General features: G+C 54.8%; 8 protein-coding genes across 8 annotated transcripts; 3 read left to right on the forward strand and 5 right to left on the reverse strand.

Moving 5' to 3' along the window:
* Positions 1-216: 216 nt before the first annotated feature.
* On the reverse strand, positions 217-1,559 carry CH63R_04509 (PfkB family carbohydrate kinase; the record flags this gene model as incomplete). Its single annotated transcript, XM_018299484.1, has 2 exons — positions 217-1,358; positions 1,454-1,559. The coding sequence occupies 2 exons, from the start codon at positions 1,557-1,559 to the stop codon at positions 217-219; spliced, it is 1,248 nt and encodes a 415-aa protein (XP_018160730.1).
* A 1,710-nt stretch (positions 1,560-3,269) lies between these two features.
* Positions 3,270-5,195, forward strand: CH63R_04510 (Adenylyl cyclase-associated protein; the record flags this gene model as incomplete). The annotated part of the gene is made up of 5 exons (XM_018299485.1): positions 3,270-3,313; positions 3,450-3,723; positions 3,788-4,110; positions 4,187-4,688; positions 4,752-5,195. 5 exons carry the CDS (start codon positions 3,270-3,272, stop codon positions 5,193-5,195), a joined length of 1,587 nt encoding a protein of 528 aa, XP_018160731.1.
* A 481-nt stretch (positions 5,196-5,676) lies between these two features.
* On the reverse strand, positions 5,677-7,708 carry CH63R_04511 (Choline/Carnitine O-acyltransferase; the record flags this gene model as incomplete). The annotated part of the gene is made up of 3 exons (XM_018299486.1): positions 5,677-5,803; positions 5,872-7,534; positions 7,666-7,708. The coding sequence occupies 3 exons, from the start codon at positions 7,706-7,708 to the stop codon at positions 5,677-5,679; spliced, it is 1,833 nt and encodes a 610-aa protein (XP_018160732.1).
* Positions 7,709-10,708: 3,000 nt separating this feature from the next.
* On the reverse strand, positions 10,709-12,923 carry CH63R_04512 (SWIRM domain-containing protein; the record flags this gene model as incomplete). Its single annotated transcript, XM_018299487.1, has 3 exons — positions 10,709-12,121; positions 12,177-12,733; positions 12,809-12,923. The coding sequence occupies 3 exons, from the start codon at positions 12,921-12,923 to the stop codon at positions 10,709-10,711; spliced, it is 2,085 nt and encodes a 694-aa protein (XP_018160733.1).
* Positions 12,924-13,635: 712 nt separating this feature from the next.
* CH63R_04513 (Electron transfer flavoprotein domain-containing protein) lies at positions 13,636-14,744 on the forward strand (the record flags this gene model as incomplete). The annotated part of the gene is made up of 2 exons (XM_018299488.1): positions 13,636-13,929; positions 14,001-14,744. The coding sequence occupies 2 exons, from the start codon at positions 13,636-13,638 to the stop codon at positions 14,742-14,744; spliced, it is 1,038 nt and encodes a 345-aa protein (XP_018160734.1).
* Positions 14,745-14,822: 78 nt separating this feature from the next.
* Positions 14,823-16,523, reverse strand: CH63R_04514 (NADPH:adrenodoxin oxidoreductase, mitochondrial; the record flags this gene model as incomplete). Its single annotated transcript, XM_018299489.1, has 3 exons — positions 14,823-15,644; positions 15,703-16,161; positions 16,218-16,523. The coding sequence occupies 3 exons, from the start codon at positions 16,521-16,523 to the stop codon at positions 14,823-14,825; spliced, it is 1,587 nt and encodes a 528-aa protein (XP_018160735.1).
* Positions 16,524-17,697: 1,174 nt separating this feature from the next.
* Positions 17,698-19,597, forward strand: CH63R_04515 (uncharacterized protein; the record flags this gene model as incomplete). Its single annotated transcript, XM_018299490.1, has 3 exons — positions 17,698-17,861; positions 17,949-18,144; positions 18,200-19,597. 3 exons carry the CDS (start codon positions 17,698-17,700, stop codon positions 19,595-19,597), a joined length of 1,758 nt encoding a protein of 585 aa, XP_018160736.1.
* A 492-nt stretch (positions 19,598-20,089) lies between these two features.
* Positions 20,090-23,449, reverse strand: CH63R_04516 (DNA mismatch repair protein MutL; the record flags this gene model as incomplete). The annotated part of the gene is made up of 3 exons (XM_018299491.1): positions 20,090-23,145; positions 23,207-23,303; positions 23,384-23,449. The coding sequence occupies 3 exons, from the start codon at positions 23,447-23,449 to the stop codon at positions 20,090-20,092; spliced, it is 3,219 nt and encodes a 1,072-aa protein (XP_018160737.1).
* Positions 23,450-25,573: the final 2,124 nt, after the last annotated feature.

Raw genomic sequence — 25,573 nt, forward strand, 5'->3', positions numbered from 1 at the left:
GTGTTAGGCTTGTGGTAGGAAGGCGGCGTCTGAAGGGGTGTTTGAGTAATGACAGGTGGAGTAATGACTAGAAGGGAGGGTCTTGTCGTCGCAGCTTTGGCAACATGAATGGCACAAACGTCGGTGTTTGGTGTCAAATGTTCTACTTCACTTCTCTGTCCGCGAGTAAAGGCGCCATGGAGACAGAGTTTGGTCATGTACCGGGCCTTGTTTTCTCTATAAGCGACTCTTGAATTCGGCAAGTCTGTCTTCTACCTTGACGCCGTTCCACGTCTCTATGCCGTTCTCGTCCTGGTCCAACTTGGGCACACCTACTTGCTCAATAGCAAAGCTGGCAGCGACACTACCCCATGTTGCAGCCTCCTCGACGCCCTTACCTCTGGCGAGCGCGACGGCGAGACCGCCCAAGAAGGTGTTGCCACCACCAGTTGGGTCGACGACCTTGGCGGGGTCGGTGTGAACAGCAGATATCCATTGCCCGATGCCGGAATCTATCTCGACCTCCTCGCGAACAACGACGCCATCGCCATCCTGGAGCAGACCGGCAAAGAGTGCTTCAATATCAGTGTCCGGCTGAAGGCCACCTCTGGCATACTCCTTCTTGCGACGCTTCGGGCCTGCATCATCCCATGTGTTGGATTGTCGCTTGCGACCGCCGTTTCGGGCGACATAACAGCCCTTGGCACCGGCGCGGATGACGAGCGTGAACGATGAAAGAGGCATGCTGGCGAGGAGTTGCTCGCAAGCCCTTTCAATGGCCACCTTGGAGATATCGCCGGTCTCCGGGTCCAAGCCATCATCGCCCATGAAACCGGCCAGCTCCGAGTGGTTCGGGCTACAGATATCGACGAGGGGTAGGGTATTGGTGCAGTTGAGGAGCTCGTCAGGCGTACAAAGATCTGGTACGGGTTCCCATATGAATATGGGCTTGGTGTACACATCAGGTGGACACACGCGCTTGCGAGATGAGGTAATCTCTGTGACCAGGTCTCTGCATCTGGCCGGTGAGCAGATGAGGTGGAAGGACCTGGACAGCAGTAGATGGGGTGTCAAATCGCCAGCCGCGAGGCGTTTCTTAGGGGTGGTGTATCTGAAGGCACGCTTTTCGGCGCTTTCATAACCGTTCCAACCGCGGGTGGTTAGGCGCTCAGGGTCGTCACGGAGCACGACGGATGTCCCCCAGCTGCTAATCAGGTCGGTCAAGGACAACGGGAAGTCGGAGCCCATGTCGACAATCCAGCCCACAGATGAGGCATTGGGAGGCGGCGAGAAGAGACGTGCTCCTAGAGCACCGTATGATCCGGCGCCGCCAAGGATATCATAAACTGGCGGCGTAGGCGGCAAGAAGTGTATTTCATCTGAATTTTCCATCAGAGACCGAGAGACTTGTGTGCTGATGTATTTGAATTGAAGGGATGCTGGGTCGATATTTGGGGCGTAGGGCTTTACTCACCAATTATGAACATGCCCAGCGTCACAAAGTCAATGGGAGGCAGCGCAGCAAACTCTTCCTTGGTGAGACGTTGCTCTGGCGGCGCTTGTGAATCGACGTCGGCCATGGCGGCAACTCAGCCACCACCAAACTCCAGTACGTGGATGGCACAGAGTGAGTGAGTGATGAGTGATTAGAGAAGGGGAAGGATTTGCTTGTTGCTGCTGGGCCGATGCGGTGTACTATTGGAGTGTATAGATTTTAAATACAGTCTCAACAAGGTAATATCGAAGTCGACACGCTGCAGGCGGTAAGGTGGTTTCGGCTGTGGAAACTTGTGAGCAAATGGTTTTGTGTAGGTGACATTCGAACATTGGCCACGTTCAGGGTGAATACCCATGCATATGCACGGCTGAGCGAGTGTTCTTGCTCTTGCAGGCCACCTATTTAGATAGGCAGATGGGTAGGCAGGTACCCGTGTGAGAGGTGACGCGAGGTGAGATAAGACGGGGACAGACGAGATCAATTGTGCAATACAATGAGTGGGGTGAAAGAAACGAGTTTCCGAGAATGAGGATTGAGAAATGAATGCGGTCGATACATAATCGTTAGGTTGATAAGCGCAACTCAAGAATGAAAATGACAATCGACCGATAAGGAGCGCTCGAATTCCACGATAACACCTCTTGGGAAAGTTGGGCATGGACGCCGCTAGGGGCCAGTTTGGGATTTGGGCAGCATAAGCCTGTAACGGAAAACGACAGGCAAGTAAGCACAATATACAAAAGACTTTGGACTTGTCTCGTCTCACTTTATTAAGCTTGAGTCGGGTACAACAAATCTCAGGGTGGAAAGGACCCTCCATCCGCTCTCAGCAAAGCTATGTACCAATATGAGAAAGGCCCTACAATATATGTTCCTCCTCCCCACAGTTGAGATCCTTAACTCAGACAGGCTGTATTCTGCAAACGACTTCAATGTTTTGCAGATCTGGGTTGACAGATCGTGCCACGATCTCTCTCACTTTGTAGGAGTAAGCTCGCAGAAGGGGCGAGCGATGAACCGTTGCACTGATGGTGCCTATCTAGGCATCCAAGGGAAGGGTTGAGTGTGTCTAAGTACTTTTTAATAGTTGCCTTGGGTGGGTTCTTGGTGTGCATGATAGGTGCCTAGTTGACGTTTGTCAGTAATGTCGTCAGCATGTCCGTAACAGTGGGCAGTTGTTATGAACTCTCGTGATCGTGAGTGAGCTGTGTTGCAAGTGCTAGGCTCCTGCAGACCTACTGGCCCCACCGAAGCTTGAGGTCGAGACGTGCGCGGCTTCACCTGCCAAGTAAGTAGGTACGGGCCCCACCTGTAGTCTGGCATGACATTAGAATTAGATGCTTGCGATATTACCCATCCAAAATACATATCTACCTATCATCCTCCTCTTTCCCGTCTACAAACATCCCCCGCGCCGCCGGCTCCATTCTGGTCCTTGAAATTCACGCTTTCTCCTACCTCGGTGGCTCCGCAGCAGCTGAAACGTACCCTTACTCCAATCGACCCATCCGGCGACGGACCATCACTACTGCTTGTGCTGAGCTGTCATTGTCCTAACATTTCTTACTCAGTCTTTGTCGCATAGAATTCACATCGCGCTACGAAAAAGAAGACAAAAGTGCCAGCCTTACTCGTCACCCCTCACTATCGAGTCTCGTCTCCTGTCCCCCGACGCCCTTCGTCACACCACCTCTATCGCTCGTCGTAGCCACCGGACCATTGCCGACCTCTGTCCCTGTTTGGCGACGCTAGTCACATCGCGAGAAGCCAAGGCTTCTCCTTTCCTTCCACCATGGCAACCAACAATATGCATAATCTCACGACCCTCATCAAGCGGTACGCTTGCCACGTCTTCCATAAGCCAGAAACTTTTCCCTTCCATGTTTGGATAGAGGATACGGCGAGCCCCACATCGTTTCTGCTTTCGTTCACGGCAATTTGTTCGCACATCAGTAGCTAACCTCGCAACAAGACTCGAAGCTGCCACAGCTAGACTCGAAGATATTGCTACATCGACCATCGAGCTCCCTCAAGCCGTCCCATCCCTCAACCAGTCTGTCGAATCGGCGCCTTCCGCCCCAAATGCTACGACCCCCCCTCCCCCGCCGCCGCAAGCAGCCGCCGCGCCGCAAGCACCCCCTGAGCCAGTCCCTGAGTCCGTCGAGGAGTTTGACCAGTTCATAGCCACCTCGGTCGACAAATACGTCAACATAAGCAAGCAACTGGGGGGCCTCATTGCCGACCAGGTCAGTTTGCGTCTACTTCTAGGGATGAGCTTCGACCCCAATCTGACACAAATCTATACCACAGGCTGCCAAAGTCTTGCAAGGTTTTCAAGCCCAGCGCAACTTCCTGCTCATCACCACCAAGGCCAAAAAGCCCGACCTGAACGGCGCCGAGATGGCCGTATACCAGGACCTCCTCAAACCCATCAATGAAGCTCTTGTTGCTGTCAGCAACATCAAGGAGTCCAACCGAGGATCGGCTGTCTTTAGTCAGCTAAGCGCCGTTGCAGAGGGCATCATGGTTCTCGCCTGGGTCACTGTCGATAACCGTCCCTTCAAGCATGTCGAGGATTCACTGGGCTCGGCCCAGTTCTTCGGCAATAGAGTGCTGAAGGAACAGAAGGATAAGTAAGATTGGCCCGGCTAGCTTGGTTTCTCCTGAAGCCTTGGCAGGATGGATGGCTTGGCTAACATGCTATCCCAGGGACGCGCAACAGACTGAATGGGTCCAGGCCTTCTACCAAGTATTCCGCGATCTCACCGACTACGTGAAGCAACACTTCCCTAACGGCATCCCCTGGAACCCCAAGGGTCAGCCGGCCCAGGAAGTCGCCAAGTCTCTGTCCGCCTCCTCCGCCCCCCCTCCTCCCCCTCCCCCTCCGGCTGGCGGTCTGCCGCCTCCGCCTCCGCCTCCCGGCCCACCCCCCGTGTTTGAAATCAAGGAGGAGACACCCGGCGAAAAGGGCGGGTTGGGCGCCGTCTTTTCTGAGCTGAACAAGGGCGAGGCCGTGACAAAGGGTCTTCGCAAGGTAGACAGATCAGAAATGACGCACAAGAACCCGTCGCTCCGCGCAAGCTCGACCGTACCTGAGCGAGAGGGATCGGTGCGTGGCAAGAGCCCGGCTCCGGGAAAGAAGCCTAAGCCGGAAAGCATGCGTGTCAAGAAGCCGCCAAAGAAGGTGCTCGAGGGCAACAAGTGGACTGTCGTATGGAGCCCCTTTAATCCGGTCGTGAGAACAGGGCGTAAGAAATTAATCTGCTTGTTGTAGGAAAACTTTGAGAAGGAGCCCCAGCCTATCGAGATTGATGCATCCATCTCCCACTCTATTCTCATCAGCAAGTGTAGCAACACCACCATCATTGTCAAGGGCAAGGCCAACGCTGTCACCATTGAGAACTCGAGCCGTCTATCGCTGATTGTCGAGTCTCTGGTGTCCACAGTGGACGTCATTAAGTCCCAGAACTTTGCGCTGCAAGTCCTTGGGGCTGTGCCGGCTGTCCTGATGGATTCTATCGACGGCGCTCAAATCTACTTCAGCAAGGAGAGCACGGGAACCAAGATCTACTCCAGCAAGTCCTCTGGTATTAATCTGAATGTCATTTCGGGAGAAGACGAGGACTACAAGGAAGTTCCCCTGCCGTCGCAGATTTGCTCTTACTTTGACGAAGGCAAAGGCGACCTCGTCAACGAAATCGTCTCTCACTCCGGCTGAAAGATTCGGATGTTGCACATCAAAGGAACTTGGGTGGTTTAGAAAACCGTCGGCACGGCGGCAATTTGTTTCTTTTGGCAGATCACCCAATCGCCATATATATTTGTTGTCGTTTATCTTGGTTTTGCGTTCTTTACCTAGACCACTGTACATTTCAAGCGGCCTACCTTGCATGCATCCCCCTCTCATTGCGTAGATGGATTCAAGGGAAGAGAGGAGACGGAGCGAATTTGGCGAGGGAACAGAAACGGGATTGGGGACACCAAATGAAGACATTTAGAGAGAAAAACCTGAATGATCGAAATTGCACCGACACCACCGGTTACGTCTATGATATCGCGGGAATGCTTCTACTGTACTGTGTCAAGGCCAGGCACAACCGACCACCTGAATGCAAATGCGCATGCAGGCGCGGACTCGTCCGTGAGACATCCTCTCTCTTCCTCTCTGATATTCTCTCTGTGGTTCCTCCTTTCCATGTTTACAGCTTGGCCTTTGCCGGCTTGATGGTGGGCATGAGCAGGTCGCGCATATCGCCCGCGGCCTCGTTGAGGAAGAAGCTCATGCGCTGGCTGCCAAGACCCTTGGAGACGACGTTGAAGTTGATGCTGAAAGAAATGACGGGTTAGCTGGCGATTAGATATCAGAGCCGAGAAGTGGAATTTTCAACACATACCTATTCTCATTGATCATGTAGGCTATGCCGAATCCGCCGTCAATGACCTGGCTCCATCCGTAGCCGTTGAAGTACTCGGAGCTAAGCTGCGAAGACGAAAGGTACCAAGATGACGAGTACGTGAAGGCAGGGTCTTGATAGATGGCCGGCAGCTCTTGGCCAGGTTCCAGAAGCTTCTTCAGGCCGAACAAGTGTCTGTCAACGCCCTTGCCATCCGAAGCAGCGGTAATGTACTCGAGATGGGAGTCAATGGCCTGGCGGAACAAGTCGACCTTGTCCTTGTCTTCAACGTTGGGGTCGGCCATGGCGTTGCACCAAGCAACGGACGAATCCGACACGGTCCTGCACGTCTCGGTGCGACCCTGTTGGAAGCGGCGGGTAGCGGCCGACTCGTACGTAGGGCGGTTCTTGCCGTACATCTTGTGATAGGCCAGCTGGATGACCATTTGAACGTAGGCATCGGGCGAGCACTTGAACTTTTTGATCAGGCCCTTGCCGTAGCCCTGGTAGGCCTGGACGGCAAGCTCGTGCTGGCTGATGACATCGTGGAAATCTTTCCTTGCGCGGTCAATCTCGGCCTGGACTTCCTTGGTGATTTCGAACTTGACAATTTGAGGGTCCGGCAGGTTGGAGCGAATGGATGGGTCGGAGAGGTCGATCTTGTTATTGAAGATGAGGTCGTTGATGAAGTCGTTGAGACGGTGTGTAGGGGTTCCGTCCATCATGGAGTGTTCTCCCATGAAGCCGGAGGTAGCATTGTCGTTGACGATGAACTGGCACGGCTTGTCGTACCAACGGTTAGCGCCATCTCCGTGCCAGTATTGGCGCGCACGCTCTTCGAGGGTAACGGGGGAGGCGTCATCAAGGCAGACAACAAAGGAAGACGCTTCGATGGTCTCCAGCGCAGCAGCGTTCTTGGGGCTAGCCTTGAGCAAGATCTCGCGCGCATCGGCCCAGACGTCGCGATTCTCACTGGTCAGGGCACCAACGGCAGGGACTCTCTGGGCCAGCTCATAGACCTTGTTGAACTGCTGCTCGAGTTCTGACGCGTTGAGCTGCTTGCCATCGACCTCGTGCAGAATCTTGAAGATCTGGTTCTTGCGGATGGCGATTATGTACTTGTGATCCTTGTGGGAGAACTTGACTGGGTAGTCGGCGGGCTTTGCGGCGACACGGCTTGTGTTGAACATCCACTTGTAGCTGTCCATGCAGATGGGCAGTCTCTTCATGTATTCGGGCTCGAGGGTACCGTCATCAACCTGTTTCTTGAACTCAAGGACAGAAGATGTGATGGCGGCGGCTCTCTTGGCGGGATTTCTCCTTCTCCGGTCATCGCGGTGGGAGTAGAAGTAGCTGACGTAGGGCACGACAGGGTCTCTATAGCTCAGGTATGCTGCGTCGTTCCACCACTCGTACAGCCAGTTTCGGTGGGCAGGGTCTTCTCTGCGGGCCAGCAGCTTCTCTTGAAGTTTGCTGCCGACGCCACCGGGCTTAACGAACTCTTCAACGGCCTTTTTGCTGGCGGCGAACTCGGACTCGGAGAGAAGGGGGTGTAGTGTCTTGACATAGCGCGCGGCTGTCTCCTCGAGCGTAGGTACGGGTAGCCGGGGCAGAGAGTCCTGGAACCTCAACATGGGGCCCTTGGACTTATCCTCGACATATCCTGCGCAGCGGCAAATGTTAGCCGGTTCGGTTTGGAGCAATGCGCCCAATGATGGGCAATCGCACGGATTTGCGTGACTTAGAGACGACGGGTGACGTTGCACAGACACAACTCAAGACAATTGAACATACCTGAGGGAAGGGAACTGTTGTTCCGTTTCGTGGCGGGAGCCATGGCTGCTGCAAAGGTCTGGGGGCGAGAGATCAATATGTGTTGTAGGGCACGAATTGGAGGAGGAAGGAAAGGAAACAGTGTGGCATAGTAGAGCGGCGGAAAGGGACACCAAAACCAACGGATGGAGCCAGCCAAAGAAGCGGAGCGGGGTGGGATCAAGGATGATGGGGGTTGAGCCGAGGATATATGGACTTAGGAGCAGTGCGTCGGGCAAAGTCGAGACGACTTACGGGTCGATTGAATCTAAGATTTCTCAAAGACGACGTTCGTGCCGCGGCAGACCTAGCCTCGAAAGCTCGTAGAGCGGCCGACATGACCATTTCTTGAATAGGGTAAACGTGTGTTGGTGGTGGTGGTGGTGGTGCGAGTGTGGTTGGTGTGTTCAAATAGTTGCAGTTGTAGTTACAGTGGTGCACGTAGCTGCAGAAAGACCCGCGGTAGAGTAGACGGCTGGCGGCGGGAACAACAAATCCAGACAGACAGCTTTCGGTGTGGATCGGAACGGAGGCTAGACTAGCCGTCGCGAGCGAAGGGAAGGTAGGCCGAGAAAGTCGGATTGAAGGTGACTGCTTGTCACAAGCCAAAACCCAGCTGCCACGCGGGACTGGCTTTATTATGTCAACCGGGCAAGGATGTGTGGCTGGAGATTGGCGTTTGGTGTGTGTCAAGAACTCTCGGGCTACCTTCGGATCCTTGTTTTTTTGGGGAAGGGAGAGAGGAGTCGAGGACGCTGTTGCGGTTGCGGTTGCGGTTCGGTACGGGGCCCATCTAATTACGGGGAATATGGGGGACTTCGGAGTATGGGGGTTTTAAAGTGCTGCTGCTTCAATCCTTCAACAGTGAGTCGAATCGATTGATGGGGAGGTAGTGGTGTCAAGTAGAAGTGCCGCTGATTAAGACCTGGCTATCCTTATCCAATTCGTTGCTAGATGTCAGAATTGGAAGTGTCGTCGAAGATACTGCAGCAGCTAACGGCGTGTCTGAAATGGTAGCAAAGATGGAAGAGGACAGGGAACCTTAGTAGTGAACAGGTAGTGTGGAGACACAGTGTGGGGACCGCGTCTTCCTGTGACAGATGTTTTGCTGTGAGGTGTTCGTTTGCCCCTCCTGTGTTCTGAGGTTCTCTTTTTTCCCCTCTTTCTTTTCTGCTACCTTGCAGGCAATATGACCCCAACGATTAGACACCAAGGGAGAGCAGGTGAACAATAGTTATAATAAGAGTAATTTAGAGGAATGAGGGAAAGGAGAAATAAGGGAGGGAGAAAGAGCCAGTAATCGGGCCCAGGCTGGGCATGTACCCTCATTTCCCATCCCTCTCCTCCAGGGCACTGTTCGCGCTGCCACCCCTTCTTTCTTGCCTTGGTCCGGGTATCTTTGGTCACTTTTCTTATCAACTAGTCTTTCGCGCCACAAGCATACAATGAATAACCGGCCTCCGGAGGTGGAATTGGGGGGATGCAGCAACAAATCCGAACCCTTTCTCTCTATCCGGATCCTCATGTGCCTGTTTGAGCACCGGACTAAAAGAACACGCGCCACCTCCTCGAGTCCTTGTTATTCCTCGGCATATGGGCACCTTGCGTATGCGTACTACATTGAAGTTGTGGGTTGGGCCGTTGAGCCGAGGTAAAACAGGGGTTGCGCGCTCTTTTACCCCGTACTTTTTCATGCCGGCCGGTGTATGGATACGAAGCGTCGCTAGTACCTGCGCGCGCAGCTGCCCCAGTATCTCGGCACGTACCTCATGCAGCACATTCGCAGCCCGCAATTCCATGACCCGGTCTCCAGAAACCGGAAGCCTGAAGAGACTCAGCAAAGCCCACGAGGTCCAGGTGCAGCTGTCAACGTGACCAATTCTGTCTACTCTTGAACATGTCCCACCTGGCCCAAGGCTGACGAAGCCCGTTGATGGAATGAGCCGCGGAAAGCGACCCGTCAGACGGAAGACGTCCTTTGCGACGTACAGCTCGTAACGGACACAAGGACACGACCGCACTGGACCGACAGCCGGACTGGACCAACGGAGGTTCGATCGGAGTGGGGCAGCTTTCAAGCTTGATTTCAGTCACTCTCACAGAACTCTGGACGAACGGACCCAAAATACCCTTGCTCCTCCGGAGCACGGGAATCTTGGCCGGGACCCCTTCCATGGCCGTCATACATAGCCCTTACTAGGTTGGTGGTATGTGCCGTACTTTCCCCTACATTGCATTGGCTTAGACCACCAAGTTGGTTTCGAAGCGCCTTTGGATGAACGGCAAAAGGCTATGCATGCCGTAGCGCCTGACTATGGCATCACGCATGGCACTACGCGTCGAATCCCAAATCTCTTGTGTAAGACTCCACCCCACCCCCCCATCTCACCGTTGAACAACAAATCAACATTCGAGTAGCTCCGTTCCGTTGCTGACACATGCAATGTACATGCCTTGCCCTCTTTGCATCAACACATTCAAGTCTCCATCTCGCATTGAGGCTACATGTGATATTGGACAGTACCTACTGCGATTAGCCTTCAACGGCGCCGCGGGCGGATGTTGCTTTAGTGCGGGCACTCAGGTCGTAGGCCTCGGTCCAGGTTGCAGGCGAACAACAGACTTATTATGCTTGCGCCGGCCAGTGCCCAGGAGTAGTACCATCGTCACGAACTGTCAACACAGACACTCCGAGAGCAATCAAGGCAGTAAAGGTAACTGGGTAATGTAACTATCTAATACACTTGTACGAGGTGACCATACGTCGCCAAGCAGATGGAAACCCCTCCGACGCCCAAAAATCACCCAGACTGGTTCAATTCACCGCAATTATTCGTGCCGTTTCCTGTTCATCGCCAACCCATACCCCTTGAAAGAAAAGAAGCGCGATTCGGCCGCGCTCGCTCGCGCACACTTACACACACTCACACAACCACGCAGTTACACGTCCTCCACAACCAAGCATCGTCGTTATCGTGATTCAGAAGCACAATGGCCAGAGAACAGAGTGCGGTACCGACCCAGCTCAAGCTTCAAAACTCTTAATCTGTCCTTCGCTGCTCAGTGGCGGCACCGCGCCGGGCCCAGGTGCCGCCTGGAATGTGAGGTTGGCACCATCCATCATCGCATCTTGTGCCAGCTTCAGGCCTTGGTCCCCGCCCGTCTCGACTGCCGTCTTGAGTGAATCTTGCACCTCTCGGACACGGCGCTTGAATGCAAGACGGTCCAGGAACAACTGTTGCCGGCCGCGCTCGAGCTCTCTTCGCTCTGCCTGCAAAATGGCTTCCATCTCATTGAAATATTTCAATTTTAGCTCCAGCTTCTGCAGCGTGAGGTTCGCAGCAGCAGAGACCAGTCGTGTCATTTCACGCTCCTCGTGTGACACGAGACCGGCGGCACGGGCACCCATCGTAGCCATTGGAATTGTCGCCAGAGTTGTCGTTCTTGTCGTAGTCGTCGTCGTAGTCGTTACGTCTTGTCGGATATCGATGTCCATTGAGTCACCACCATCCTTGTCCTTGCCCTTGCCGTTGGTTGCAGCCTGCTCCTCGGAGTGTCCACCCTCGAGTCGCCTGCGAAGCTTGCGCTTAAGCTCCTCGGCTGACTTGTTGGCGGCTGCCGCCGTGCTGGCAGGGTCTGCGAGACCCGCAAGGAAGCCGACCACGGACATGACAGGGTTGTCCGCTTGGCTAAAGGGTAGGTGACCACCCTGCTGTCCGAGCATGGCAAGCCCGGTTGGCGCATTCACCGCAAGGTCCGAGTCTGCGTACTTGCCCTCAATGTCCAGGGACAGGAACTGCAAGACGCACTCTTCGCGTGTTCGAGTACCCACATGGTCCGCGATTTCGTTCCAGTCATCATCCATCCTCTCGATGCCCTCAAGCAACCGCAGTATTTCTGCATCGCTCCAAGGCGCATCCCGATCGAGGACAGTTGTGTAAGTGGGATTCTCCATACGGGTAAACTGGGCGCTGGTCTGGTTACCGGGAAGATGGCCCTCCAGGTAGCAGCTGGGACAGACATCGTACTTGGTCTTGGAGTTAGGATCGGCCTGTGAGCTGTGGTAATATAACCTGGTACAGTCGATACCGCAGGTGTGGCAGTTAACCTTGACAATGGGCGTCTTGGTAGCCTCCTCAACACCCGATATACCGTTAGTCACAGGTGTTTCGCCATTGGTCTTTGGCTCCGTCTTGTTGAGCTTCGTTCCTTTGGCGCTTGCCTCGTATATGTTCCGGCTAACTTCCAAGTTGAGATCGCTCTTGGCACCGGGCGTTGCCGTAACCTTCTTGTCAGTATCGGTACTTGGCTTGCCTGCCGAAACGACGGCATCAGCAGAGGGTTGCCATGGCTGGAGGCCGCGGGGCGTATCGCAGATAATCTTGAAGTGGCCAGTGAAGGGAGGGCCAACGTGCGAAGGTCGTTGCTCGGCATCAACCTACATCTCCGTTAGTTCATGGGGTACAGGGTGCGCGTCCCACGAGGGTCTGTACCTGATAGTTGATCAAGCCCCATTGCTCAAGGAATGAGTGAACGCGCATGATGGCGCAAACATCTCCAGCCAAGTTGCGCCGGCAAGCCGTGACAGTGAGATATTCCACGGGGTTCAGTCTGTAAGTGTTGATCATGAAGTCGCGGTAATCCTTGTAGACGGCGGGAGTCTTGCTGCGGTTGCGACTGTTGAAGAACTCGGACATAGCCTTGCGCTCAATGTCGTTGATGGTGTTCATATCAAACCAGGTGCTGTAGCTCGGCAGGACAATTGCATGCGTTTGCGAGATGAGGTGCTCCCGGGCTGCAGATTCAAGCGTCTCCTTGGTCTTGGAATCTTGACCGTCTGCGTCGTTTGCAACGTTGTCGTCGCTATCCTTTGCGACCTGGGCATCCTTCGTTTCGTCGCGAGAACCGCCCATTTCTTCGTCCTGAGTAGCCTCGGGCGCAGGGCCATCCGGAGCATCGAGAGGGTTGTCAGATGTGACACCCGGTGCGGGAGTTGCACTATCCTGCTTGATGTTGAGTTCGGCAACAGGGCCCTCGGTCATCTGGACATCTACAAACAGCATGATTAGATGATGTCCGGTGCCGTGACAAGGGCATTGTCAATCGGAACGACGCGGTCACTCACCTTCAGCGCCATCACCTGCCGCGGGTGCAGCAGGCTGCAGAGGTGGCTGCGAAAGAATTGAGTTGCTGCCTGGAGAAGCGGCACTCGAGATGCCGTAGTTCGTTTGGTCTTCCATGATGGCTTCTGGTACAGAAAACTCGAGAGCCAAAGAACATCAACAGAATCGGAACCTGGCGAATAAACTCAAAACCGTGACGCGCGGAGTGGGATGCAGACCAATTGCACAGATGAAACGGCCTGTGTATGGCATGCGATTGTTGGGATTAATTGATGGATGATGCCCACGGGTGTTGCCCCTCCAAAGGCGCGTGGTTTCGATGAAAGTTGACGAGGTTCGGTGGTTAGGTATGGGGTCGCGTCTGGATCTGGAGAAATTTTGGCGCGAGTTTCTTTGGGGGAACTGATCCCAGAGGACGACTCTCTGGGTCGTGGCGCGCACCTTTGGCTGTGAGTTGGCAGCTGAGGAGTAACGCTTGGGCCACACTATCACGTGTGCAGCTGGAGCGGTCACTCACGTGTAGTACATCCGGCAGAGCTTGTCCTCAGGCCGCAAAGAACATATAGCCGACTCCGGTCGGCCCACCGAATGCACCCCCCGGGCGTTGCCTTCAGTGACCCTACCGCTGATGACGGCACTTCAGCAGGGTGAGGAAAGGCTTCATGCGAATTCGGCGTAGTAACCTCGGGCCGTGTCCAACCGTCCCTCTCCATCTGAGGTCCTACACATCAAACCAGAGTCTCCCAGTCCGCGCCGAGCTTCGCCAATCGCATATTCACAACGAGTGCGATTCTTACTGCATCTTTCTGTTTTGTTCGCGCAAGTAACGATGCTCTTTCTCGCTCGAAGAGCCGCTACCAGCGGGGCTGCGGCGGCGTCTAGGGGACTTTCGGGGTTCCGGTCTCGATCAACAAGAAGCCTCCTGTCCACCCTTGCGATTCTTGAGCAGAGGGAGGGTCAATTGAACCATGGATCCTTGGGAGCCATCACCGCTGCAAAGAAACTGGGCGGTCCTATTCACGGCTTTGTGGCGGGAAGCAACATTAAGGGGGTTGCCGATGAAGCAGCCAAGGTTGAGGGTGTCGAGAAGATCATTGCAGTTGACAACGCCGCTTACGACAAGGTTGGTTTTGCCCTCGTAAAAGGCAGACTACTACTGCTCCTACAGGCTGCTAACGTGCATGTTTTCCTTAGGGCCTGCCCGAGAACTTTGCGCCGCTCTTGATTGAAAACATCAAGAAGGGCGGATACACTCACATTATTGCTGGACATACTGCCTTTGGCAAGAACCTGATGCCTCGCGTTGCGGCCCTGCTGGACTCGCAGCAGATCTCCGACATCACCTCCATCGAGAATGAGAACACGTTCGTTCGCCCCATTTACGCTGGTAACGCCATTGCGACCGTCGAATCGTCCGATGCGATCAAGGTCGTCACAATTCGAGCAACTGCCTTCCCGGCTGCAGAGGTCGCCAGTGGCTCAGCGGCCATCGAGGACGGCGTCGATCCCAAGTCCGAGTCTACTACCGAGTGGGTGTCGGAGGACCTCGCCAAGTCGGACAGGCCGGACCTCTCAACTGCGAGCAGAGTTGTGTCTGGCGGCAGAGGTCTCAAGTCAAAGGAGGATTTTGACAAGGTCATGCTCCCTCTGGCCGATTCTCTGGGGGCCGCTGTCGGGGCTTCGAGAGCTGCCGTTGATAGCGGATATGCCGACAACAGCCTTCAAGTCGGCCAAACTGGCAAGGTCGTTGCACCTCAGCTGTATTTGGCCGTGGGCATCTCTGGTGCCATCCAGCACCTAGCGGGTATGAAGGATAGCAAGGTCATTGCCGCTATCAACAAGGATGGAGACGCCCCCATTTTCCAAATCGCAGATGTTGGTCTCGTCGGCGACTTGTTTGACAAGGTGCCTGAGTTGACGGAGAAGATTAAGCAATAGTGATTTTGTAATATACAATGACGGGTATGTCTACACGTGTTTGGTCCCTTGCAATACTACGCGACTTGGCACCATTCTCTATGACAGCACCTCCAGCATAGCCTTGGTGGACGTAAACTTTTCCCGCGCCTTGCCTATGGCTCGGCCCTTTTCCTTCTCTGCGTCATCGATCTTACGCCAGTCATCCCATCCGATTCTCTTGGACGCCGACTCGCCCATCTCACCTCGAACACCCTCCCAGCCAGCCGCGGGGTTTGCGTTGGCTTGCGAGAGGAACTGTAAGCCGGAAAGCCAATCCTGGACAATGGAGTCACCTGTCTCGAAGGCGTCCTGCATCGTCGAAGCAATGACGCCAGTTGGACCTCGCTTCACCCATCCAGCGCAGTAGACGCCGGCAGATACTCCTGACTGGGTCGAGTCAGAGCATTTGCCCTGGTCCGTTCCAAGAACTCTGCCACGTCCGTCGTTCATCACGACGCCTCGCCGCTCATCGAATGCTATACCGGCTTCCCCGAGCCCCGGCAATGGTACGGATTTGTAACCGATAGACCGGAAAACCAAGCTCGATGGCATTACCAGTGTTTCCCCTGTGAGGCGCGCCTGGGCACCAGGGTCGAACTTGTGAGACAGTTCCGTTCGTTCGAAAACGGTGCCCCCGACGTCAGACGGGGCCGTTTCACTGGCTCGGAATTCAACAGGGCTGAGGCAAAAGTCGAGTGACCATGACTTAGCAGCATCTTCTGGGCGAGCTGCAGAGCCCTTGGCGACCACCTCCATCAAGCGCCTCGCTGCTCTGGGCAGCGACTTGATATCTGGGGGGACGAGGGTCTTATCCACAGGATGAAAGGCAACATTTTGGGTTTTCATTAGCTCCCTGGCCTCCTTAATAGTGAACGCTGCCTGGACAATGGGGTTAGCCTAAGGCCTCTGCCCTCACGGAAATGGCCAGCACACTCACTTGCATCGGTCCGCGTCTTCCAATGATGCGGACTCGTTTGATACGGGAGGTTGCAAGCTGAGCCAGTGCTTCTTCCGTAATGTCGGTCCGCCGTAGAACGTCAATGTCTTCGAGAAGCATCCTAGCAACATCCAGAGCCACGTTACCCTGGCCAATAATGACAGCCTCCTCGCCCTTTGTTAGATCCGGCGCCAGTCCGGCGTATTCTGGGAGCCCATTATACCAGCCCACAAACTGACGGGCCGAGTAGACACCCTGAAGATTAGACTCTCCCGGAATGCCAAGAGTTCTGTCTTTGGCGGCCCCGTACGCCAGCAACACGGCGTCGTAGTTGCGCAGTAACGTGGGGAACGGGACAGTGCAGCTGTCGGGATGAAGAGCCGAGTCGCCAATGGAGACATTGCCCATGAAAGAGAAGTTGGGCGAGCTTGCAACTTCTTCAAACTTATCTTGGCAATTCTGCCATGAGTTAGTGGTGCACGCACATTTGCAGTTGGGAATGCGTGAGATCCAACCTTGACCTCGGGATGGTCCGGGGCGACTCCAAAACGAACGAGGCCGAAAGGAACGGGTAGCGACTCGTACATGTCGACCTTAGCTGCTGGTAGTTGTGACATGACGCGGTAAGCGGCGTAGAAACCGGCGGGCCCTGAGCCGATGACAGCCAGACGGAACGGGACGTCAGGTTGACGGACTTGTCTCGGAGCAGATGCGACTGTGTTCATCGGTCGCAATCCCGGGGCGCCGGTGCCCGTCCGCAGGCGGACTAGGGCATGGCTATGAGCCGGGGCCAGTCGGGCCTGGGCTCGGGACAGAAGCATGACACCGGCGGTCAGTGTGTGAGGGGAGGGTCGAGACAGAGCAAGGCGCCTGCCTACTCAACCAACCGCTTGAACAGTATCTGAAAGCGGACGCTAGGAACAGAGTACGACAATAATGCCGCTTAGTGAAGGGAGGAGGGAGCTCCGAGACCGCCTCGGCATAGGGCGGGTGGAAATAAAAATTGCAAGGCGAAAAGGTGAGTCAAGTCGAGAGCGCCGTGACGAAGCTGTCAAGCATAACTCCGGGGCTCGGTCAAGAACTTTCGGGATAACGTAACCGGCGCTGTAGGGCTGGCGGATGTCTCCGGTCTTCCAGGTGGTCGGGGTGAAAGTCAATTGGAATCTGGAGTTGCACAACGACTATCCGCACCAACGGATCAAGGTATCTTGCGACTGCCGTGATTAAAGCACGGCTCGGACAGACAGACTACCTTACGGTGCAAACAAATCTCGATTCCTGCCGAAGTCTGACGTGAGGGAGGAGGTCTCAAGGGCCTACCTGGCCGCCCAGGCGCAAGACACCTCCCTACCGATCCCGGTCTAGCGCATCGGGAAGCCTGTGGATACCTGCGTTCCCTTACCCACCTGCGCCGTGGTTCCTGGGCCAGTGACCCAGTGACAACGTTTGGCGCTGCAGCCAAGTCAAGTTCTTGAAGCTACGCGCAAAAAGGCACTGCGTTGCCTCAGCAACCACACCATTGCGCTGAGACCCGAACAAACTGTCTAAACTCGGCTTGGGCAGCAGCTACGTACTTCTAAAGTACAATATTTTAGTGAGGTAGGTACGGGAAGCAGAAGTATGAGGGGCAGGCATCTTGCCTGATCTGGTTCGGTCAGGTTTGGGTTGGCCGTGCCTGTTTTGGCCATGGTCCTCCAGCCGGCTCTTCAACTACCCACCTCATCGCACCTCTCCCACCACCATCACTTGGCCAGGCATTCCCCTCCTTCATCCACATTTCAAGGTAAAAGCAGACAAAGAGAGATCCTCCCAAAGGACCCTCTTCTCAGGCACGTACGTTCTCGGCCAGTTTGGATTCTTTAGCGCTGTCCATTGAGCTGGCGGCATTCCAGTCTATTCACTTTCGTCAGAGCCTTGTTGCGCATTCCTGGTATTCTACTCTCCCCGAGGGAGTAGCGACAACAAGAGAGCTTCCTCACGATTCGTGTCGCGACTATGGCTCACCAGCCTTACCTGTACAATGCCGTCAGTCATGACCGCGACGCCCGCTTTCCGGAGCCCAGATTCGACCCCAAAGCCGTAACTCGAGCAAGTTGGGAGCCGAAGCCACGGAAACAGAAGCCCGAAGGCCCTTTGATCGCCTTCAACCGCCATCCCGAGTGAGCTTATGCCTTCCAATGTCCATCTTGCGCCAGAGACGTCTGCTGAGGTCTTTACAATCGCACCGACTGACCATGACATTTCAGCGCGCACTTGGTTCTTTCTCACCGATCCAACAACTATGTATCTCTCAGCCCAAGGACGAAGAGCTGGATCAAATCCATTCGCATCATTCAGCTGGGGCTGAGGGTCCTCCAACTTCTCGGAGCTGCTGGACTCCTTGCTTTGCTCGTTTTGCTGACCAACATTGAGACCCTCGCTGGCTGGGTCATGCGCATTACGGTTTGTTCTTCGCACCTCTCATACCTTGGCCTTCGGAAAACTAACGAGTCTGAAGCCGGGTGTCTCCATGGTGCACTGCTTGTACGCCATATATCACCTACAGAGACCAGCCGGCGGCCGCAGCCCGGCCTCCTCCACCGCTTACCAGTTGTTTGCCAGCATCTCGGATCTGGGTGTCATGCCCTTATACGCGTACGGCGCTCTGAGCACCCACAGCAGCGGCGCCGTGTGGAAGACGAGGTTGGTCGACCAAAACCTGCTGAAATATTTCGTCCCTGCCGTGTTCTACACCTTCATCGGCACTGGGGGCTTGCACCTGATCTCCTTGTGCACGTCCGTTTGGCTTGGCTTCATGTTTCGCAAGATCACCCAGTTGCCTCCAGATATGAACCCACTGGAGGACCATCTCACCACTCGGGCCAAGCACCAGAGAAATAAGTCTAGTGTCGCGACATCTGCGAGCGGTGAAAGCGAGAAGCGGATGTCGACGCCCCTCGAGGACCGTCGTCCATCCGGCGCCCCGCACATGGATGTGACTCGACCGCCAAGTATTCCTTTCCAGCGAACGCGAGCTGGCTCGGATGTTTCCAGCTTTACCCGTGACTCTCGAACCGACCTGCCCAGCCGCCAGTACCAGATCACCCCAGGAGACTCGTCACGCAACTCGGCAGCTGTCAGCGAGTATGTACGCACGTCCGCGCCTCGAACTGCGTACCATGGTTCCTACACCGAGGTCCCACTCCACGAAACGAACGCTCCGTCATCTCGGCCATCTATCTCCCCCGCTGCCGCACCGTCTACAAGCGATGGTCGCAGTGCCGGCAAATTTACAGAGACCTGGTTTGCAACGGACTCACTAGTATCACGCACCCAGAGGCGCAATCGCGCCATGGACTCCGCGGCGCTCACGGGGCAGACAAGGACAAGAAATAAGGCGTACGAGGCGCTCGACCAGCGTTATAACGCAGGTGACTCCGACTCAGAGCGCGACGAGAATGAACTTGCCGGCAGCGACTTCGAGAACGACATTGGTCAACCCCCTCACCCACACCCACTAGCATCCAACCCGCACGCCACTTCCCCAAGAACCAAGACGCTGCATTACTCCCTGAATGACACAGCATTGTCAGAGGTGGATCTGAACTCGGGAAGGGCCAGTGGCACAAACGACATCGCCGACGAAAGACCTTCCTCGCTTGCCCTGAAGGTCTGGCCGAGGAACCGTGACAGCTCCATCCAACCCGAGTCCGATTTCTACTCGAAGCCCTACGGTGAACTGAAGCCCGCGACGCCGCCGGTCATGGTCGGGAGCAGTCGTCAAGTTTCGTCCGGCACCGACTTGGAGACGAACCAATACTCGTCAGTATATGGGCGAAGGAACGTAAGCGGCAAGGCCGCTGAGGAGGGCCTCGTAGGAACAAAAGGTGGCTACTCGCGCTACAGCGTGATGTAAGGATGATTGAGCGGATGGAAAGATTCGCTTGCGAGGAACGAAAGCGAGTGACTCGGGGCTACAGGAATTATCTTTTTACGGAGTTGACGTTGAATTAAGGGCACGATTTACGATGTCAAGTCGAGTGTAACTGTAGGGTGGATTGGCTTTGCCAGAACAAACGAGAAGAGAATGAACACAGTTGATACCTTGTGCGGACCACTATATTGCAGTTGATGTGACACACGCTTCGTAGGTTGGTTACCTGTCGAACCCCAGCAGCGTCGAATTTACCCCAACCACTAACCAGAGCAGCCTGCGTATCCTAATCACCTTTGGCGCCGAGTTTGTTCGTACCAATTGGAATACATGACTCCTGTCTCCACAACCCCCCCTTCTCTTCTACTGCCCACGCATGTGCGACTCTGCCTTATGACCACGAACGAGAACGGAGCCAAAGTTGTTGCAGGCGCCGGCTCGATCAAACACGCGTTATAAAACAACAAACACCTGTCAATTCCGAGCATACTTGGCCCAGCTGACTCGAGGCTCGGCCTCTTTCCATCCCATGCCGTCCCAGGGGCCAAGACCACTCAGGTGCCTCATCGTCGGTCGCCCATGCGGACAGTTCCAAGGTTTGTCCAGCTCACCCATGTGGCGGACCAGTTTCTCCATCTGCCGCTGCGCCAAAGCCTTGCCAATCATGACACTGCTACGGCACGCCCTCATGGCGAACATGGAGCGCACCTTGGATGGCCGCGGGACGGATGAGCTGGTCTCGGTCAGGTGGTGGTCGCCAAGGAGAGATACGAGCTCTTCAAGGTCGGACAGCGTGAAAGTCGTTTCACGGCTCAGGGGTAAAGCGAGAAGCTTGCACCTGGACCCCACCGGCTGGTCGCCTGAGCTATCTACACCGACCTTGAAGCCGTTGACGTCTAATGCCGGAATATTCTCCATAATAATTTCTTCCTCCAAGGCCGTAAGATCCAGCTGTTTGGGATGCACTAGTCGTTGTGACTGGACGACGGTCGTCGACTGCAGCCTTTCGAAGTTGTATTTTTCATCCGAAGCGTGTTGGTCGATGATAAACAGTTCATCGTCCCCAGAGATGCCGCCATCTTCATCTCTAGGCGCGTGGCGAACAGCAATAATAAAGCCTAGATTGAACTGACCGACAATGGTCATCTTGGCGAAGTCTGATTTCGATATGATGAGGGACAAGACTTCTTCGGGATCTTCTGCATCGATAACAGAGGCCCCAGTAAACCGGCTATGCTCTGGAGTGGCACGCTTGAGCTCTGCTTTCCACGCCTGAACGCGAGACTGCAGATTGGCTACATCCACCCTCAAGTTTTGCCTGTGCTGTAGAGTGGCGTCTTTGCGCCTGATACCCCCCTTGAGCATATGTGATCTGTGATCTGTGACGCTGGGTTGCCCGAGAGAACCATTTGCACCATCGTCTTTTGTCGTTGTCTGTGCTGATTCAATGTTGCGACCTGGCGGCTTTTCGGCCGTTGGACTTGAGAGGTCATCGGCGACGTTTGAAACGGCCGGTGAACCTTGCTCGTCAACAACATTGTTCGTTGGTTCATCCAGGGACGAATCACTCGGCTGGCTGCCCCTGTTGGACCCTTCGTCGTCTGAGTCTGCGTCCGCGTCAGGACCGGTTTTTGGTGCCAGTTTGGCCCTTCTTCGAGTGCCCTCTTCCTGGTTACTCGACTGAGCTGCCGAAAACATCTGGGTCAGACGTGAGCCAAAGGAGGCATTTGTTGTCGTGGACATCGTTAATGGTCTGAATGCGGTCGTCCTTGACGTTAGTCCCGGCAGGGATGACGGCCCCGACCCAATCCTTGCTCTCTTAGGTGTGGTTTCGACGGAGTCTGTGACTGTGCTGTCACCAATGGTAACAGTCGCAATGGCCCGTGATGGCCGCTTGTGTGGCAGAGGTGTCAATGAGGACCCAAGAGACCCATCTCGTGGCGTTCGAATCGGCGTTATGGCTGGAATCTGGGCCTGTTCGTTATGCTTCTTGCCCTCTCCAGGACGCAGGTCGTTGCCGGGGCAAGTGTCAGTGCCATTCTTGTCGTCCGTCTCGGCAAGTCGAGCATTAAAGTCAAGAACACGTCGTGGTGTTTCGACAACGGTAATAGATCGAGCCTCGGGCTGGCTCGCCTTGTATTGGCGCAGTTCCCCAGGGGCCTCCTCGTCTTCCGACCCAGACACTTGGGTTGTATGAGGCGGCGCCAAATCCCTCGCGTCCTCATCATTGGCAAGAGGGCTCTCAGATTCAGATCTTGTGCCCTGTTCCTCATGCCGTACGGTGGAATCGTCTGCTGTTCGTCCAACCCACCGGCTTATCAAGCTTTGTGACTGGAGCTCCGCAGAAGTGAGCGTCCTGGATTTCGAGGTACGAGCCCTCTGGGCTGGCTTGTTGTGAGAGCCAGGTCGAACCTTGTTCTCGTTGTCGCTATCGTCTCCAGAGCCGGACCCATTGCCAGGAGCCGGGCTTGCGGTCTGTTTCGGGCTTTCATTATCAGTTTCTGGGTCGTCGTTCTGAGAAATGGTCGTTGTCCTGTTTGGCTGCACCTTCTGCGTCAACTGTTGGGCGGCCGGAATAGAGTAGTCCTGGGACTGGAATAGAGACGCTAACGCTTCCTTCAAAGACTCCAGCATGCGGTTTTGGTCATGCAACATGATGGTGCGTTTATCTGGGCTGACGTTTACATCGTACAAATGGGTATCAAGTTGAATGTCTGCAAATATGAAAGGGGACTGCGATGCATTATACGCCTTGTACACCTCGTTGAATACCTTTGCAAACTGAGGTAGCCCGCACGGTCTGCCGTTGACGAAAAACATTTGTCGATCAGGAGTCTGACGACCTTCTCCGTGGGCCGGTCGACTCACGTATCCTTGGACGCGAACCTCGGTAGAAGCCTGCTTGTCCTTAACAACAGACTTCAACCCGGGTCCAGAAGTAGGCTCAAACTCGAGAGGCAAGTCGAGTTTGACCAAGACTGTCATGGTCTTGGCGCCGAAAATGTTAACGAGGTTCTCGCGCGTGGTAGGATTGCCTTTTGTGGAGAAAAGGACGATACGCTTCCCCTTGGTGGGCTGCTGTGAAACTGAGAACTTAACACCTGTCTGAATACAGGCATACTGGTTCAGGAGGGCGATGACCTTGTTCCATTCCCGCTTGATGTTGCGCTGTAGTTCGTGGCGGCGCACGGGAAGGTTGTGGAAGAGACCCTCAACGATGACATTGGTGCCTCTCTGGGAGGCGACGACGTGCGTATCCTTAAGCTTCCCCGAGGACTCGAAGTCGAGCTTGGTGCCTTTTGGAACATCGTCGGCCATGCATGTTACAATACTGAACTGAGACAGGGCACATAATGAAGACAGGGCCTCTCCACGGAAGCCGAAGGTCTGGAGAGTAGCGAGGTCGGAGTAGGTTGAGAGCTTGGAGGTGTAGTGTTTCAGTGCGATGGTCTCGTAGTTGTCAGGGGATATGCCCGAGCCGTTGTCCTGCACTTCGATAGAGTCCAGCCCCTGGTTCTTGAAGCGCACGTCTGGTGGATTACACAGACGCATGTCAGCCTCGCCGGGGAGCGGGGCATTGTTCAGCCATACCTATGCTAGAAGCGCCAGCGTCAATGCTGTTCTCTACCAATTCTTTGACGACAGAGCAGAGGTCGACGATGACCTGGCCGGACTGGATCTGGTGTACCTTTCGGGAAACACGGGTCAATATGGCCAAGGGCGGCTTTCGGTCAGGGGTGAGATGTTGGGGAGGGGAGGGGGGCTTACTGTACGGCCCTCTATGGGCTTGATTGTAGCCATTTTCACGATGCCTGTATGTGATGTTCGGTGCATCACTTTTGTTCTGCCCACGCGATCGTCATCGGCAAAACAATTCAGTGTTCACCCAACGATAAGTCTTGCAAAGGATTCGTAGACCGGACACCTCTAGGGAGAAGAGGTACGTTGGACTTGAGCAATTGTGCGTACCGGGAACGTCCCCAACCTATTTAGGTGGTGACCCGTGTCAGGCGCGTGGCAGGTCGACGTGACGGTCGTGGACGCGTAGAGCGACGGCCCACTACACTGTGAAAGGACGCACAGTGCAGATATCGATCGATCCGAAGTACTGCCAGCCAGACCCTTTGCGCCCTTTGTACTTATCTTGCTTACCTTATCTACCCGGTAGCAACATTGCTCCTCCTGGTGGATGATTATGGCGCAGCCAAGCCGGCGAGTTCGACTCCATCCAGGCTCGTCCCACACGAGAGAAAAGGCTTGACTGTCGGGAGTTGCTCGAGAGGGTGGGCGGGTGTGAGCGTCCTACATGGGCCATTGTTTGGCCAATTTGTTTTCGAGGACTTTTTCCCATTGACCGTAGGGCGTTAGATAAGCGACCGAGCACTGCACTGCCAGAAGTGTTACGGAGTTTGTGGAGGAGCATTAAGAACTGAGATTTACTTTGGTCAGCAGCCTGCAGGACGCTAGACGTTGGCGCTATTACTACGGTCTTCGGTGCGAAGCCCCTCCCTCATCTCGGATGGGTCGACTGAGCATTTCGTACGGGTCCCGTTTGATTTCTTTTCTCTGGGACAAGACGCCTTGAAAATTGCGACTCGACGAGTAGTCAACCCAAATTTGGCTTTTTGTAGCGTACGAAAAACAGCAGACGGAGAAACGACCATTATCCGTCTCCGTGGCATAGCTATCCTTGTTCCAGCAAGCAGATGCTTGTTGTATGCAATCTGACCAGTGACTGAGCGTTCTCCCCAAACGGACAGGAGCAGATACTAGAGACACGAGGAGCATGGTCTGTGATACATTGCCGTTCGCGCCAGACCTAAATATGCTGGTGTACCTATTTCGTACTCGAACGGCACACAGAGCCCAACCTGGCCTCGCTGCTTAGGTAGATCGTCTTCAGGGGGCTTAACTAGGCAGCCAGGAGATGTTAGCAACTCGTCATCAACCCACGACCAAACGCCATGTGGGATAGATGACTGCCGTTGCTGTTGCTGTTGCACCACACTAACATGGCACTGCATGGCAAACTTGATAATCCCCATTACTCAACATATAGAAGTCCCACCCCCTGCTCGCCAATGTTCTGTTTTCTTTCGCACAACTGAGCAATCAGGAGCAATCAGGGGACAGACCCTCCCCATACGCAGAGGGAAGTCATTTCACTTGTGTCCTGCTGCATGCGTCCGAGCCATGGCCAGACGTGGATAGACATGGACATTGGCATCGGCATGGGGTGTGGGTGTCTCGGCCACGGCGGTCCACTCTGCAGACACGTTATACATTGCATGGCTCCCGGCGCCTCGACAGCCGGCGGGGGCCTTGGTGGATTTCACTGTACCACGCAACGATGGTGTGGTTGGTCAGCTCTCATTATTCGCGAAGATGAAGGAGCCCGAAAGTCCCGATCGTGGAGACAGATGGTTTTGGTGTTATCCAACTAGCTATCAGAAGGGAAAGGCGCAAAGTTGAGAAGGAAAGCTCCCGCGCTTGTGTTTTGGGCCATGCAACGCAGCAAACGCAACAGCGTGACGTCCAACGACCATGACAAGACATACATATCTGCGCCAGCCCAACCCAACCAAAGCAAAGCACAGAGGGCAGACAGGAAAAGGGTTGGTGCGATCTTGGATTACCTTAGAAAGATTGTCTATGGTATGGTGTGGGTAACATCGTGAGCTGCAGAAAGTTGCTAGCAATTTTGAATTAGATTGCTGGGATGCATGCTGTCGACAAGTCTGGATCCCGTTCTGGTGGCTGCTTTGGTTCAGAAAGCGTTTGCAGTCTTGACTAATAAGTCAAAACATGACGACAGCGCCGAATTGTGGCCCGAAGACGAGAAAGAGGTTGAAGCTCGGAGTTGCAGATTCAAGGGTGGTGTGTGCAAGTGGACTTGAGGGGGACAAAACAAAGCAGCTGCCATCCATGTATCTAGACGAACGGGGAGGGAGAGAAAAA

This window comes from Colletotrichum higginsianum, chromosome 3 (assembly GCF_001672515.1).
Source record: "Colletotrichum higginsianum IMI 349063 chromosome 3, whole genome shotgun sequence".
In the NCBI taxonomy this organism is placed as follows: Eukaryota; Fungi; Ascomycota; class Sordariomycetes; order Glomerellales; family Glomerellaceae; genus Colletotrichum; species Colletotrichum higginsianum.